This window comes from Clarias gariepinus, chromosome 2 (assembly GCF_024256425.1).
Source record: "Clarias gariepinus isolate MV-2021 ecotype Netherlands chromosome 2, CGAR_prim_01v2, whole genome shotgun sequence".
Classification (NCBI taxonomy): Eukaryota; Metazoa; Chordata; class Actinopteri; order Siluriformes; family Clariidae; genus Clarias; species Clarias gariepinus.
The window spans coordinates 22886140-22903377 of record NC_071101.1 but is presented as its reverse complement, the minus strand read 5'-3'; the positions used below and the strand labels follow the sequence as shown (position 1 = coordinate 22903377).

The 17238-nt window shown below is 38.6% G+C and overlaps 1 protein-coding gene across 8 annotated transcripts in view; it reads left to right on the top strand.

The window, feature by feature from the left end:
• kif21a (kinesin family member 21A) overlaps window positions 1–17238 on the top strand; it is a 42616-nt gene that overhangs the window by 14485 nt on the left and 10893 nt on the right. Inside the window, exons 5-28 of one of the 8 annotated variants that reach the window (XM_053516113.1) lie at window positions 17–151; window positions 935–1105; window positions 1209–1324; window positions 1827–2022; window positions 2476–2665; window positions 2793–2856; window positions 3065–3265; window positions 4166–4231; window positions 5834–5918; window positions 6030–6150; window positions 8088–8276; window positions 8404–8603; window positions 8900–9007; window positions 10124–10192; window positions 10378–10520; window positions 10599–10743; window positions 10878–11072; window positions 11201–11302; window positions 12396–12561; window positions 13013–13033; window positions 13658–13715; window positions 13854–13908; window positions 14925–15127; window positions 15990–16118. In XM_053516113.1, coding sequence (XP_053372088.1) covers window positions 17–151; window positions 935–1105; window positions 1209–1324; window positions 1827–2022; window positions 2476–2665; window positions 2793–2856; window positions 3065–3265; window positions 4166–4231; window positions 5834–5918; window positions 6030–6150; window positions 8088–8276; window positions 8404–8603; window positions 8900–9007; window positions 10124–10192; window positions 10378–10520; window positions 10599–10743; window positions 10878–11072; window positions 11201–11302; window positions 12396–12561; window positions 13013–13033; window positions 13658–13715; window positions 13854–13908; window positions 14925–15127; window positions 15990–16118 — 3128 coding nt within the window. Of the gene's footprint in view, window positions 1–16; window positions 152–934; window positions 1106–1208; window positions 1325–1826; window positions 2023–2475; window positions 2666–2792; window positions 2857–3064; window positions 3266–4165; window positions 4232–5833; window positions 5919–6029; window positions 6151–8087; window positions 8277–8403; window positions 8604–8899; window positions 9008–10123; window positions 10193–10377; window positions 10744–10877; window positions 11073–11200; window positions 11303–12395; window positions 12562–13012; window positions 13034–13657; window positions 13716–13853; window positions 13909–14924; window positions 15128–15989; window positions 16119–17238 lie in introns of all 8 variants that reach the window. The other 7 variants (XM_053516130.1, XM_053516088.1, XM_053516079.1 and 4 more) reach the window with 7 other exon arrangements.

Sequence of the window (17238 nt, the reverse complement as noted above, 5' to 3'; positions counted from 1 at the left end):
ATGTTCTGTGTTATAGATGATGCAGTGTTTGAAGCTGGGCGCTCTCTCGCGCACCACAGCAAGCACTCAAATGAACGTGCAGAGCTCTCGCTCACATGCCATCTTCACCATCCACCTGTGCCAAGTGCGCATGTGCACACCTACAGACAATGTAAGAGTCGGCATATTTCCTGCTAGCTGCTAATGTTCATTACCATCTTGTTCCTTCACTATTAGGAATAGGACATACAGAATGATGGACATGATGACACTTTCATATATTACTTCTTGTAAATTCACTGCATGGCTTAAAAAAAAAGCCAGCATTTCAAAAAGGTTAAATTACTGGATTTCCATCAAGCAAAAAAAAACAACTAGGATTTTTACTATAACTGTTGTTCTAATCAGCTGTGTTGCCATAAGCAAACCACAAGATTAGTGAGACTAATCATGAAAAGGCTTGAATTTGATAGGGAGCATAAAGATTGGACTATGGAGAAAGGTCATGTGGTCTATTGAGTTCAGGCTGACCCTATTGTGCATCAGGGTAAGAATGGAAGCGTGTGAAGCGATGCAGACATCAAGAACAACTTTATGTGGCAATAAAATGAAGTCAGCTGATGATCTGAATTTACTGAACTAATAGCCGTCACATTGTGTGCTGTAATCAAAACTAAAGATGATTAAATGAAATCTGAGAGTATGCAATCTTAGAATTAGCTTAAATTCAAGAGGAAAGGATTTTCTGTAGTACAATGTTCATAATTCATTGTTTTTTACTTTTATGCTTTTTTTATTATGATATCCCAAAGGGTATTATAAAAAAATGGATTTATTATGATCTTTATTCATCAGTCAGTTGTCAGAGACACTTATTAGAGTTGCTTATTATTAACTTTCTCTCTGAGTAAAGCAGTCTGATTGAAGGATCACTTTTCCCTTTTTCCTCCTTCAGAATGACAATGTGACTGATAACCGGCTGGCCAATGGCTCATCTGACGTGGATGAGTTTGAGACTCTAACAGCCAAGTTCCACTTTGTGGATCTGGCAGGTTCAGAGCGACTGAAGAGAACAGGTGCCACTGGGGAAAGAGCCAAAGAAGGCATCTCCATCAACTGTGGACTGGTGAGACCTGTCACTTTAGATTTGTGAATTCTGCAACTCATGTGTAAATTTATTTGCAGTATTTGTCACTTTTTTATGTCATAAATTCATATGTGTGATGCAGTTGGCATTGGGGAATGTCATCAGTGCCTTAGGAGACAAAAGCAAGCGATCAACACATGTGCCTTACCGGGACTCCAAACTCACTCGCCTTCTCCAGGATTCTTTAGGTGGCAACAGGTCAGTTTGTAGTGATTGAGACCGGAAAGAGGTGTGACAGATCCGTAGACCTTTGTTTGACATTTGGGTCAAGTTTAAAGTTCATTTTTATGGGTTTTCAATGGGACACATAATGGATACTGGCTTTATTAGTCTGTGACATTATTTATGTTATATTATCATTATATTGTTATGATGTTGATGATTACTCGTCGTAGTAGAAGAAATAGTAGTAGTTGTATATGTTATAATGGAATTCTAATTATATTATAGCTACATAATGTAGAATTATTGAATAATAATTATTATATAATAATAATTATTTAGAATAATAACTTCTAAAAGAAAAGCTTATTTCTGTTCACTTGAAATAACAAAATGATAACTGAATTATATGACATTGATGAGTTACCTAATATTAAGCACAGTCATTGCCATTAGCAATTTACTAAAGTGCAGCTTTATTACATGGTAATTCAAATGTTAGTTTTCAGGCATAATAATTTTCCTGTTTGTCTCATAGCCAAACAGTGATGATCGCCTGCATAAGTCCATCAGACCGGGATTTCATGGAGACCCTAAACACCCTGAAATATGCTAACCGTGCGCGTAACATTAAGAACAAAGTGGTAGTGAATCAAGACAAAGCCAGTCAGCAGATCAGCGCCCTGAGGACGGAGATTGCACGGCTGCAGATGGAGCTCATGGAGTACCGTACGGTGAGAGAGTTACAGTATGACTTTTTACACCATAAGCTGTAGGTTGTCTGTTCTGATAATGGCTATCCTACACACAAAGTGAGTTTTTAGGGCCAGGGGTAGCTTAGTGGTCAAGGCATTATACTACAGTTCGGAAGGTCCCATGTTCAAACCCCACGACCACCAGGTTACCGCTGTTGAGCCCTTGAGCAAGACTCTTAACCCTCAACTGTTCAGATGTGTAAAGAGATAAAAATGTAAGTCTCTCTGGATAAGGGTGTCTGCTAGAAGCGTAAATGTAATTTTTTACATCTCAGGACACCAGTGTTACTTCCCAACACATAATCCCAATGGAATATTGCTAGACCACCCTTTTTCAGTCTTTATTGATCAGATGTTTACAAACTCAATAGTAATCCCAGTCTACACTGTCCAGTAAGAAAAGTGCTATGCTGTGTTTGACCGTGTGTGCAGGGCAAGCGCATAGTTGGTGAGGATGGCCTGGAGAGCATCAATGACATGTACCATGAGAACTCCATGCTGCAGATGGAGAACCAGAACCTACGAGTGCGTGTGAAAGCCATGCAGGAGACTATAGACGTCCAGCGAGCTCGCCTCACTCAGATCCTCAGCGATCAGGCTAATCAGGCTCTTGCTAAAGTTGGTATGTTCATTTTGTGTGGCTGTGTGTTTAAGTTTTCGTAATGTTTAGTCATATTATAACAAGCTTTTGCTTTTGCTTTGTGTCAATGTGTCTGTCATATGCACAATGCACTGTGTATTGTGTGCAGGGGAAGGCAGTGAGGAAATCGGGAATATAATACAGAATTACATCAAAGAGATAGAAGATTTAAGGTAAGGTTTTGTTTTTTTTTTGTTTTTTTTAATATCATTGCATCAAGGAAGAATTTCTGAGACACTGCTTTGATACAGTATTAAAGATATAGCTATATATCCCTATTCTATAGATATAGTACAGTAAAGTGTTTGGAGGGCTACACCTAAACTATGGGCAGATATACTGTAAAGATATAGGCATTTAATCAATCTTTTTGTATTTCAGAGCAAAATTGTTGGAAAGTGAGGCAGTGAATGAGAACCTGAGGAAGAATCTGTCCCGAGCGTCCACTAGGTCGTCTTTCTACGGAGGGACTCCAGCTTTCTCTCTCGGTTCTGACCCGTCCCAAGAGACCTCAGACATTATCGAGCTGGCTAAGAAGGATCTGGAGAAACTGAAGAGGAGAGAGAAGAAGAAAAAGAAAAGGTAAAAAAAAGACAGTAAAGAATAATGTGAAGCTTTTTCTGTCTGTGTGAGGGTTTTTTGGGGAAGGGAAGTTGTCTTGGTAACATCGTCTCCTTATTGTGGCATCCTGTGAAGCTGATACAGCGTTCTCTGTGCACCGTGGGTGTGTGTGTGTGTGTGTGTGGATACTGTCAGGTTTACAATTACACAGTGGAATGTCATCTTAATGACTATTATTATTACAATGTACTGAAGTAACATTTGCTTGGCTGCTGTTTCGGGGCACTGATGAGTTTTTTTATTTAAAGAAACAACTATGTGGTAGAATTACAAAAGCTGAAGAGAGAGGGTAAGCAGTATAATACACTAAGCCTACATTCACATTACCAGCCTCAAGTAAGTCAAATCCGATTATTTTGCCTAATGCGACACAGATGCTGTGTGACTGCTCAAATCTGATTGGATCTGAGTTAGTCTCATATATTGTCCTAGATCGGTTATATATCTGCTATGTGGTCATGCGCCTTGGATGAGAATGGGAAGATCGGAATTCATGTGACTTTTTGCCTCTGCGCATGCGTACAGTAGGTTGCTCACTTACATCAGGCAGCATGTGGATTTCACAGCAGTGCTAGCAGCAGCTGCTTAAACAGCTAAAATGAGCCGCCTGGCGTTCTTCCTTCTTCTAGACCTCAACAAATAACAGACAGATGTGTCCACGATAGAAAAAGTCACTTGTAATTGATGAATGCGAACCGTCATCACATGTCCATCTGATCTGATCCAAAAAATCAGAATTGAGGAACGCGGCTTGTAATGTGAACGTAGCCATAGGTCTGTGGCTTTTCCTGCTCCTCGCTCACTGATGTCCTCTTCCTTCCTCTTCTACTCTACCTGACCTTTGCCCTCTGACCTGTGAAGGCTCCAGCAGCTGCTGGAGGAGAGGAGAGTGGAGGAGGAAGAGGAGATGGAGGTGGAGGAAGACAGGTTTGTCATTGTCTCACACCTGCCCATAGAGTGTCTTCGCGCTGAAGTCCTCTTACCCCGACCCTGGCTATTTTATCGCTTTTTTTTTTTCTTTTTTTTTTAAAGGTAGTTGCCACACTTTAAAGAGAGCCATTAAAAGACTGTATTTTAAGCATGTGGTTAATTATTACAGCTTAAATAAAAATGTATTTTTATGATTCTATATAAACATATAAATGTATTTTTCGTGACCTGAATATCACGAGTCTCATTCTTTAAATTGTGGTTTGGGAACTACCTTATCATTACCTTAACGTTTACCGTTGCTTTGGTTATGTTTTCAGAGCATAACAAGAAAAAATAAATTTTATTTCTTTTTAATTTTCCCTGCTTTTAATTTAGGACCTCAAGAATGCGTTGGCCTTTAATGCGCTTTTTATTTTCATTTCGTTTGAATGCAGCAGTGTTTTATTTCAGTTGTTCTCAGCTTCCACACTGGATGTATGACATACTTATTCAAATACTAACTTTATATTTTTTACAAATATTATAAATGATACTCAGTGATTTTGTAATAAAATGTTACTGTATGTGAAAGTCTTTTTTCTTAATTTAAGATTGTTAGTAGATCTGATCAAAGTTATATATAGGAGGTATTGTCAGTTACAATAATACATACAAGTATTAAAAACATACTTGTATTTGTATTAGATAATAATAGATATACTGTATAAAAGCATAATTATATCAGATAAAAATATCTTAATCTTAAGTTTTAAATGATGTCTGTCACAGTACCAGTTAAATGATGTATTTATGACCGCTGATAAGTTGTTTATCATCATTTTATATTTGGCTGACATGCTGAAATAATGCAAACACATTATTCATTGGTATAATGACCTTTTTTTATGTGCATGTTCTGTATCCTCACTGTCTGACAGACTTTTGTTGACTTCATATTGTGTTTTGTATCATTCTGAAAACAATAGTTAGCTCATCCATCCTTACATTTATTTTAAATAAGTTACACCTTAGCAGCATGTTGGTGTAGTGGTTAGCATTGTGGCCTTCCACCTCTAGTTGAGGGTTTGAGTCCTGCCTGGTGGTTTGTTAGTGGAGTTTGCATGTTTTCCCCATGCTTGGTGTATTTCCTCCAGGAATCCGGTTTCCTCCCTCAGTCCAAAGAATGTATGCATACAGTAGTAGGTTGATTGGCGTTTCAAAATTGCCCACAGCGTGTGAATGAATGTATGAGTTTGTGTATGCTGTGTGATGGACCCTGGAATAGACTCCATGTCTACAATGTACACAATGAGTGAGAGAGGTTGCACCATTGTAGTTTATAGTTAAAGTGATCAGACAGCCTCACATGGTAATTTGTATTCCTCTTCAGTGGCATAGAGAGAGAAGAGGATGCAGAGAATAGGGTTAGATGGAGGCAGATGATTCGCTGTGGCGACCCCTGAAAGGGAACAGCCGAAAGACAAAGAAGAAGACTGACTCATCTTAACAGATTTATTTGGTCTAAAAGATTTCTGAGTATCATTAAATTATATGTTTATCAGACGTTAAGGAAAGATGTTTCTTTTTAAGTAAAATTATTTATACATTTGTGTCCAGTGTTGTAAAGGAGGAAATCCCTGATAATGAGCAAGAGAAGGGGAACGAAAAAGAGCAGCTTGAGTCAGCAATTGAGGATGCAGAGGTACAACTGCATTCAGTCAATCAAAAAAAATTTTTTGATTTATTCTTCCAATATGTAACATCCTCAAATATAAAATAATTAATAGTTTTAAAGTATTTTATTGTTCTCCAGCAGGAGGTCCAGGAAGGCATCGATCATGAGGAGGCTGAGGAAGAAGATGAGGAGGATGAAGATGAAGAGTTGGATGCTGACGAGAGTTCAGATGACTCTGACTCAGAGTTGGATGAGAAAGGTACATTACTGTGAATTATATCATCATGTTTAGATTGTTCTGTCCAGTTCTGTTCTTAGGAGACAATAATTATAAAAAAAAAATATTTACCAAACAAACGGTCAATTTATAAATATAGAAATAATTTCAAAGATTGCTTATGATGTGTATTCAATATTTGTTGTATTATTCATGAGGGTTAGAGAGGCACTCATTATATCACAATATTAACTGTGTTAATATAAAAACTGTGTTATTTAAAAACACATGCAGTTGGTAAAAAAATGAAATTTTAATATAAAGTTTTAAAATTTGGACTACTCACACAGGAGTTTGGCTTATTAAACCTGGACCATTTTGGAGTTATGTTGTTTATATGTAATTTAAGCGTGGTTTAAAATTTATGTGGTTTGTTGTATTTAAACTTCCTCTATTCTTTTTAATTGTAAAACTTAAAGTACAAAGTCTGAAAAAGTCACCCATTATTAGCAACCCATTTAGCAACCTATTATTTCTTCATATTAAATGTAATTTGCCAATTAAATTAAAGAAATGGTAATATGTTTTACTGTGTTAGGCTAAACAATGCATAAAGATACAGTAAAAAAATGTATTGTTTATGTACTGTAACAACCTCGACAGCAGCCTAATTTCCCCTCTTGTCTATTCTAACCACTCAGCCATCACCAGTATACTAATCACCGGCCTGATCATCTGTCTGTCATCATCTGCAGCTGTTTCTTATTAGTTCATGCCTTAAGTTAGATGATTTTTTAAACTTGAAAGATTAATCAGTCTTTCATCAGTGCGGCTTAACAAACAAAACTATTCCTCTGAAACCGGTCAGATACAGGGACTGGACTTCAAATGAGAACCGAAAAAGAAAGCCAAAAAAGAGTCCTTCAGGTAGCTTGGAGAACTAATCCCGGAAGCAAAATATAAAGAAATGCATGTTGGTTTAAGAGTTTTGCACTTATTATATTGTAATATGATACAAGTACAGTATGAGAAGGTGTTTACAGTATGCAAAATTAACGATAAATGGCTTATAATATTGTACACAAACATAAAATACATACATGCAGCATGGATAGGACAAATCAATAGAAAATTAATAAAAACTCAGTTTTAATTAATATATTTTTTTAGTTCTGTTAATATTTATTTTTTACTTCTGGTAATACTTTTCCAACTGTGTGCATGTTCATGTACTCTCCTCATAAAAACATACTACCACATGTGTTGTCACATGACCAGTCTGCGACGGAAGCAACATAGGCAAAATAATATACCATCTTTAATAGTTTGAGCTTAATAAACAATCCCTGTCATTGAACTATGACAAACAAACAACAAATGTAATTATTATTACAGTATAAGCATTCATTAATAATTATAGAGGTAAAATGTTCAATTAATTGTGATATTGATTTAAGTTTGAATCACCCAGTACTAACCATGGTTATGTGCATCTTAAACCTGTCTGTATGGATAGCAGAGAGAGGGGTTGAAGGTGAGATAAGTCAACACTCCTAAGCGTACATTGTGTGTTGCAGTAATTAAACAGCAGTTAAAAACCTCTATTAGAAATGATTAAAAGAATATAAAAGAATATAAATTCCCCACAGCTGATTCGATCTTTTTTTTTAGTATGAGTGTGTCATATAGAACATTATCACAGGGGGACCATGAGGGCTAAAAACAATACAGATTTCTCACAAATGCAGTTAATGAAGAAAATGCATAAGGCTATCAGCAGAAATTGCCTAGTGCACCAAAATACAATATGCCCTTTAAACTGGACTAGTCTTTTAAAAAATTACTTCCACTTTTAATATGTCATCAATAGGGATCAATAGGAATTTAGCTATTTTTACACAGATAATTAGTTTTTTTAATTCTGATTATGGTGTCCTTTGGGGAGAACTTTATTATTTTTTTGTGTGTGTACGGAACAGAGAACTTCCAGGCAGACCTGGCCAACATCACTTGTGAGATCGCCATAAAGCAAAAGCTGATCGACGAGCTGGAAAACAGCCAAAGACGTCTTCACACCCTCAAGCAGCAATACGAGCAAAAACTCATGATGCTACAGAGCAAGATCCGGGACACACAGCTAGAGAGAGACCGTGTGCTGCAAAACATGGGTAGGGGATGCCACGGGTCATGCATCACACCTGTTCCAATCATGATGCTATGACATATTTACATATCTGTGTGTGTGTGTGTGTGTGTGTGTGTGTGTGTGTGTGTGTGTGTGTGTGTGTCTTTCAGGTACCGTGGAGTCCTGTACTGAGGACAAGTCTAAGAAAATAAAGGCAGAGTATGAAAAGAAACTGAGCACCATGAATAAAGAACTGCATAAACTTCAAGCCGCACAAAAGGAACACGCCCGTCTGCTCAAGAATCAGTCGCAGTATGAGAAGCAGCTTAAGAAACTCCAACAGGAAGTCGTGGAGATGAAGAAAACCAAAGTATAAGCTTTATTCCTTTTTAAAAGCAGTATTACTCATATGACACCTGCTAAAGTATACAAATAATTAAAAAGCTTTAGATTATCTGCATAGTGTTCTAGTTGAAAATAAGGTTTTAGCAAAACAGCCCAATCCACTGTTTAGATGTGGTTATATGTACTGTAAAGCAGTCTCAAAAAACTGACGATGTGTGTGATTATAAAAACATTTCTGAAACACATTTTCTTCGAGGTTCTTGATAAGTGTGTCTAGACATTCTGCACTGACTGTCTCTGTGTTGACCGTTGCTACTGTAGGTGCGTCTCATGAAGCAAATGAAGGAGCAGCAGGAAAAGAACCGGCTGGCAGAGACGCGCAGGAACCGTGAGATCGCCACGCTGAAGAAGGACCAGCGTAAACAAGAGGTGCTGCATGCCTGGGCCGCAATTAATCATACACTCCTTTATTCATCATATGATGTATACTTATGGGACTGTTCACTCATTTTCACAAGAAAACTAGACAGCAGACTTGAACTGGGTTGAGAACCCTTCAACACATTATCATATAGTGCTGAACCATCATCTTTGTGGAAGAAATGTGGTCAGAAAAAAACATGAATAAGGATCACTTGGTGAAGTTGCAAAAAAATCTACAGTAAATGCTATGTTTAATAGTGGTAGTAAGAACATTTCCATACACACACAATGTGATGAGAACTCACAGGATTGGGACTAAATAGCTCGTCAGTGAGGCTTATTAGGGGAAAAGGCTTCAGTTTGCTAGGAAACATTAAGATTGGACTTCAGAGCAATGAAAAGGGGTCATGTGGTCTGATCTGAGGCTGCTTCAGTTGGTCAGGTCTCATCTCAGAAATGGCCATGACCTGAAGCTCCTGAATGATCTGTATATTCCAAAACTCAAATTGTGAAAGATTGTCCCGGGAGCATCAGGAATCATATCCAAAAATAAACCGGCCACCACATTGTGTTCTGTAATCCAAGCTAAATGTGATCACATGAAATCTTAGAGTGTGACGTTTTTTTGCCCAGGCGGTATATGTTTAGATTTCACATGCTTTAACCAAAAGATGAAAATGCTAATTCAAATTTTTTGATGATGAAATTGTACAATTGTCTGACAAATTAAAATTTTCTAACAGTTGTATAGCTAGCTAACTCAGTAAACTGAAGTAAAATGTGGTACAGTAATAGTAAATGCAGGCGATGACCAGTGTTTTTATTTTTAATATATAAAAAACTGAATTTACCATAATACTAATGATTTAACCTAGAAAGAGATTGGTATTGGACAGCAGTAGAACATGAGGGTGGCCCTAATTTGCATATTCATGCATATTAATAGAGACATGCCTACTTTACGAAAGTCTGATTGCATTTGAGTATGTTCCTAGGGAGTAAAATTCTTTGATTATACAAGTTTAAGTGCTTTTTAATGGTAAAATTGCATGTTCAGAGCTCCGGTTAAACAAAAAGCTGTAGCCTTAATGAGCTTTCTGCTTTGTGCCCAATATACTGCAGCACCAGCTGAAACTGCTTGAGGCCCAAAAGAGGCAGCAGGAGCTCATACTGCGCAGGAAGACTGAGGAGGTAAAGCACACTCTGCGCACACACACACACACACACACACCACTACGTTTGTCTTATTATCTATGTTAGGACCTTCCATTGATATAATTAATGTAGCTAATTAATGCTATTGACACCCCCCTTTCTCTCTCTCTCACACACACACACACACACATGTCGTAACTGGATGTTGATGTGTTCTCTAGGTGACTGCTTTGAGGCGACAGGTTCGGCCCGTTTCTGGAAAGATGACCAGGAAGGTCCTCCTGTCCGACACTGTACAGGACTCTGGCCACAGAATGCCTGGCACACGCACACACACAGGATCAGGAGCTTCAAATGGAACCAGGTCTGAGTGTTATAAATCTGCATGTGTGCAAAATATTGTGAGGTCATGTCTCTTATGGTATCTGTATGCGTTCACCAGACTGTACCATCGCAGGCCTGTGGGGATTTACTCTACCCGCGTAGCACGCGTTAAATGGCAGAGCCTGGAACGACGCATCTCTGACATCATCATGCAGCGCTTGACTATCTCCAACATGGAGGCAGATATGAATCGCCTTCTCAAGGTAAAAGAAACAAAACAGTATACGATCATAAAAGCGTGCCCATATTTTACTCAGTTCACAAATAATAGAAAAAGATGTGTTCAAGCATTTAAGCACAGAGCAGATGTACAATAAGAGTCTCATTATGTCAACAGCAACGGGAGGATCTGACACGGCGGAGAGACAAGCTGAGCAGGAAGAAGGAGAAGATGGCGGCCGAGGGCCCTGAGGCCGAAAAAGCCATTCAGTCCCTGAACGAGGAATTAGAGTCCCTGTTAGCCAACATCGACTACATCAACGACAGCATTGCTGAGTGTCAGGCCAACATCATGCAGATGGAGGAGGCGAAGGTGTGTTACATTATAACAAATAACACATTCTTGTACATTCGAGAACAGTTACACAAATGGTTTCATTACAAGGACAGGAAGTTTTTAGAAAAGAGAATGTGTGTGTGTGTGTGTGTGTGTGTGTGTAGGAGGAGGGTGAGACGATGGATGTTTCAGCTGTGATCAGCTCCTGCACCCTTTCGGAGGCTCGTTTCCTTTTGGAGCATTTCATGTCCATGGCTATCAATAAGGTACCAAGCAGTGTTTTATGAAGACAACGGGAAATGCATTCTGTTTTTGGAGCAAAACCGACCTTGCTGTCTGATGGGTGGAATATTATGGATATCTGTGAGCTCTTGTACATAAAACAAGTCAGTTAGGGCCTGGCTATGATGTAGTAAAAGCTTTTCCAGGTTGGTAACATCTGTGCAAAGGTGAGAAACGATGATGGTTGAAGTTTACTGGACAAATGCATGATTAAATCAATTAATGTTCTATCAAAGGCTTTAAGTGGAATATTTACACATAAGGATGTTTTAATGCCTGCTGTCTATCCATGCACTGCTCTGAAATTTTTACGACAGATAGCCAAATGTCTTATTGAACACAGCCTTACAGTCTACCTTGTAACACTTTATTGTTTGACTTCCGAGTGGTGCAGTGGTAAAGTGCTCGCCCTGTCATTCGGAGATCGCGAGTTCGATCCCTGGGTGATGCTGTAACCTCTCGCAGCCGGAGGTCTAGAAACAGCTAATTGGCTGAGCTCTCTCAGAGGGGAGGGATAAGAGGTTCTTCGTGCTCCCACATTAATCACGGCTTTATAGCCATCAGGGTGCCTGTGAGCTCACGCAAGCGGAAGGAGCACATAGCGCTGTCCTCCGAGTGTGTTACGCTGCTCGCAGTGGTGAGTGAGTGAGCAGTTCGAAAAAAGCGGTCAGTGGTTTGTTTAGTTTTAAGTATATTGTCACAGTAAAGAAACATGTTCCAGCCGTACAATGAAATTCTTCCTTTGCTGTCCCCTAATAAATACCACTAAAAAAAGTTTAAAAATTTAAATTTGATTTTAAAAAAATAAATATATAGGTATAAAAAAGAAATAAGTAAATAAAAAGGATCTATATCAAACATAGAATTAAAAACAAAATGTGAAAAATTATTAAATGAGTATCAAAATATATCTATATACATTCTATCTAGATTTAATATATTTTTTTATATTTTCATATTTTGTGGTTAATTTACATTCTTCACATGGTTGTACTGTTACTTCTTTTACTACTTTCCATCCAGTTTTAAGACAAAGTGACACCTTACACTAGTCTAAGTCTGTATCTTCTGTCTTAGGGGCTCCATGCGGCCCAGAAGGAGTCTCAGATCAAGGTGATGGAGGGCCGGCTCAAGCAGACTGAAATCAACAGCGCCACTCAGAACCAGCTCTTATTCCACATGCTGAAGGAGAAGGCTGAGTTTAATCCCGAGCTGGACGCACTGCTTGGGAACGCTCTGCAAGGTGAGTCTCTTTGCTAATAAAGCATCAGAGAGCTCTCCCAGCTGCTCTGTCCAGCCCTGTGACAACTTACTGTATATACTGTACACCTTATTGGTATAGATGTTCAAGTAATATAAATGCAATTCGATGTTTGCTATTGATAATAGTGAAATAATACTTTTAACAGAGCTGGTTAGATCAGCACACTGCATGTCCTGACTATAAATGTTCTGATTATGCTGCTAAATAGATGCTGACTTTACATGCACAAAAAATAATATCAGTTAAAAAAAATAATAATAATGACATTTGTTCGTTTTTGACGGCATCTCTTCAGCAGCATTAGACCACTTTGGGTTTTTTTTGTGTTGGATTGGATTTGGTTGTGTTTGTTTGTTACAGTTGGGGGAACATGTTTTTGATTTGGGTGTTGCCTTTTTTTCTGTTCCCCCTATTGCCTGAATTGAAACAGAGCTAGGTAACATGCCTCTGGGTAAGTACCGGATGCCATCTTTACTGTACCACATTATGAGAGCATGGTTCTCCCGTGTTAAACTAACCACAGACCGCAGGTGCATGAAATGTACTGCTATAATGTCATCTCTCCTCCCGCCCTTTCCTCCCTTCTCCATGCCAGTGGCTCTTACATGTGCTTCAACCACACAATTAATCACACATTAACCATTAGTATAAGCTGAAAGCCCAAGCCCATGACTGGTTAAAAAGGAACCTTCCATACTGGCTGGTTCATATTGATCAGCACCCTAATGCCTTTTATGCTCCTTTATGACAACTAGTTCTGATTTTCCTTGCTCTGTAACTTGGACATCATAGCTTCTCGACCCAGCTGGAGAGTATGGATCCATGTTTCAAAGCTGAACAACAAAAGCATGGCGACTCTGATTTAAAAAAAAATATTATTCTCATTTGCTTTCTCTGTGATTTTAATACACAGCAAAACTAAGAAATAATAATAATAAATTCTTTAACTCGAAATGATAGTGACTATTCCATTCACTGAAATACTGTAGAAACAGACAACTGGTGTGGCCTCTAGAGTACTCATAAACTGTTCGTGTATAAATTTTAACCATTATTTTGCTTTGGTCCTATTCAGAGAATGAAGATGACAGTAGCAGTGATGAATCAACACAGAGTCCTGCAGCAGATGGAAAGTAAGTCAACAAAGAGGATTTAGTCATTTTTTAGGGTTAATACTGTATAGAACTGAATAAAAAAATATCTCAGCACTTTTTTAGTAGTCCTATGAGTTAAAAGATGGAAACAGTTTGATTTATTCTGTCTTGTTGCAGCACCATGGCCACTGACCTCATGAAGCTCTGTGGAGAGACTAAATCCAGGAGTAAAGTAAGCTTCCTGGGCATCTATAGATGCTTACAATCAGCTAAATAATTAATATGTCCTAAAAGGATAAGACAAATGAAATGAAGGATTCCATTCATTCGTTTATCTATTCATACATCTATTTTGTGCGTGCAATTACCAAAAAAAAATTCAACAGAAAAAACACTCGCATACAGCTATAGCCCTGTAATGATAAAACCCTTAGAATGACACAAACATGAAAAATGATGTTTTATTGTAGTTTTATCCAAATCAAAATTGAAACTCTGTCTATTTAATTACACTTTCCCTGAGGTTTTGTAAAGTACTGTACATGTATTATCAAGCAGAAATAGAGGCACTCCTGTGTCAGTGTATGTTGCCACAACCACAAAACAATGTAGTTTATGTTGCCATTTTTTATGAAATCATATTAATCATAACTGATTAATTTGAAAACCCTCCTTTTAATTAATTATCAATTATATACGAGTGAAGTGGTGACAGGATCACAGGTTCCCAAGGCACAACTATGCCTATGGGGACCAAACGCCAGCTCATCTGCCCCAATTCCATAAAAAAGCCAATGACGCACAAATTAATGAACAATTCAATGCTGGATATGATAGAAAATCTTGCTGCATATGGGGCAGGCAAAGGGTTTAATGTTGAGGATCCAGCCTCCAAATTCCTCAGCTCTCCCACTTACAGTAGCGTCCATGGAAAGTGCCAGATAAACAAATCTGATCCATGGATGCCCCACTCCACAACCCACAACACACACATCACACAAAGATTCCGCTGCTAATGTCACAGTGCCAGACACCACTGCACACCTCTAGAGGTTTTGTGGAGTCAAAAAGCCCAGGTGGCACAAGGTGAACCTACACAATATTGAGCTTAATGTTTGGCATTTAAATGTCATAACTGATGAGTGTAATTTAGACACCGGTTTAAACACCTCTGTTGATTCTGCTCAACTTGGCTTATAACTGTTTCTGTAATTCTATAGAATACAGATCTGACTTTTTTTTAAACAGGCTCGGAGAAGAACCACCACACAAATGGAGTTACTCTATGCAAACAGCGGTGAGACTGGCATTGACGCATCCAGTGGAGAATTCACCGGCCCTCTCCACCCGATGGCTGAAACTCCTGAAGGTGGCACTGATGAGCCTTTGAGCAGTACACTCAGGGAGTACATGGTCCCTGCTGCTGCCTTATCCTCTAGAATGGGTGGCATGTAAGTCAGGGAAAAATTCAGCTTATGCATGCACAAGGACTGCTGTTGCTTAGCCTTATGTTTGCCTGAAGCATCTGCATAGCATCCATGCTTTCCAATGCTTTTCTACTGCTTATTATCCCCATGGCATGATTTACTCCTGAAGTAAAACAGATAGGCTTTAGCTGAGGAATTTAATTAAATCATTAGTCCTCTGGACTGATTGATGAGTTGGACCATCATACTTTTTTGACATTTGTTACCATATAAAGTAGACTGAAATACTATAGTCAACAACAGGAATTCAAATGATTTTCTCTAGTTATTAAATAAAATGTGCCTTCTTAGTTGAGTCCCAAAGGATCTGTGTCTCGATGCACACCTACTATATACATTCCCCACACTGATTAAGACTGATGCAATACAGTTTGCATAAAACATATTCTTTTTATTAAGTAAAATTCTTCTGCTGTATGTCTTTGATATGTCAGGGGCCCTGAAAATTTATTTTACTGCAGAAGTTTAAAAAAACAATTACATTAAAAAGCCATGATCTTTTGATCATATATAAGCCACGGATTTATGATCGTTTGTTTGTTTGTTTATTTGTTTGTTTGTTTCCTTATTGCCTGAAGGGCCTATTTATATTTATTTGCTGTATAAGGGGGACATATGAATTTCTGGCTTGGCTTTGCACAATTTGACTCACCTATAAGCATAATAAAGCAATTCCAATGATCTTTTTAATCAGGTAACAGGTTTGTATCCTCCTTCTGTTTTGCATGCTGGCTTCATTGTCCCTTTTATGTTTTTTATGTTCAGTGGATGCTTGTGTTTTATTTTATGTTTCTGTCTTTTACATTATTAACGGAAATAAAACTAGAAACTCTGGCTCCAGACCTCCATCGGGGCTGGAAAAGCGAGTGCCGGAAGCCTCCCCTCTCACCCGCAGGAAGACCTATGACAAGGGACAAGCAGCAGCCGACAGGGCTAAAGCTCAAGAGATCAAACAGTAAGATCTAAAACCATCCTAGTGGCTGGAGGACAATCCTGCTCCCGCTGTCTGTGTGAACTAAAATTTGTGTCAATTACCTGGCGCATTTTGTGGGCCAGGGAGCAGTACACACAGCAGAAACTCAATTTGGAACTGAAGAGATGTTCCTCCCTGACCATTTTCCCTGCTTTTAAAAAAAGAGCATGCTGTTTTGCTGAGCCGACATTGCCTGGTGTGAGCAGTCCTACACTGAATGTCTGACAGCCTGGTCTGAAATTAGTAAAGGGCTTCTTTGCCCCATAGCAGCACATTTTGTCATGAATAGCACAGTGTGTTTTGGGGCCAAAATAAGTGTATAATTGGTGGCCAAGGATGTGCCCTTTATACACACATTCATGGAATTTAAAGTGCATAGATCTAAACATTCAGTGTTCAACTTGCCCCGCAAGTCCACAACAAATATTTACCCAACTGTGATACCTAATCCTGCAATAACACCCTGTAAACCGCACTATACCTGCTTCTCCGAAGTCGTCCAGAACAGCAAGCCAGCTTAAGCTAAATAAACCTGGCTGGAAGTTTTTTCCCTTTTTTTTCCCCGCTGTCTTTTTCTTTCTTTAGCATCAAGAAGGTATCTGAGTATGTTTTCCCTCATATCATCAAGAATTAGCTCATAGTCTAGCTGAGAGCATTTGTGTGTTCACATACTTGTTTAGCATGAAGAGCAAGCAAGATATTTTCATGTGTCTGACACCGTGGTTCATGTGATCAGAGCCTCAGTGAAGGAAGTTCATTATACAGAGGAGCAAGAGCACTACTTCAGCTGCAGGTTTTATAATTAAATCCTAAGTGTGTCTGAGTGGCACAACAAAAAAGCTTTTGCTTTTTTCAGGAGAGTGTGCTCATGTTTGTGGCAGAAGGAATGTAAGCTCCGAGGGTGTTCGGTTGCCTTGTCATGTAACATGAGCCACAGTTGTGCTGGCTGGTGTTAAATGTCTGGGAAGGAGCATGTGTTAGCCTTAGTCAAGGCATCATCTGTTGTACGATGGTTGAGAGCAAGCTCTAGTAGGAAAAAACTGGAAAGAATTAGAAACACGTGTGTGTGTGTAAAAGCGAGGCATGGTATTTATTTTGTCAT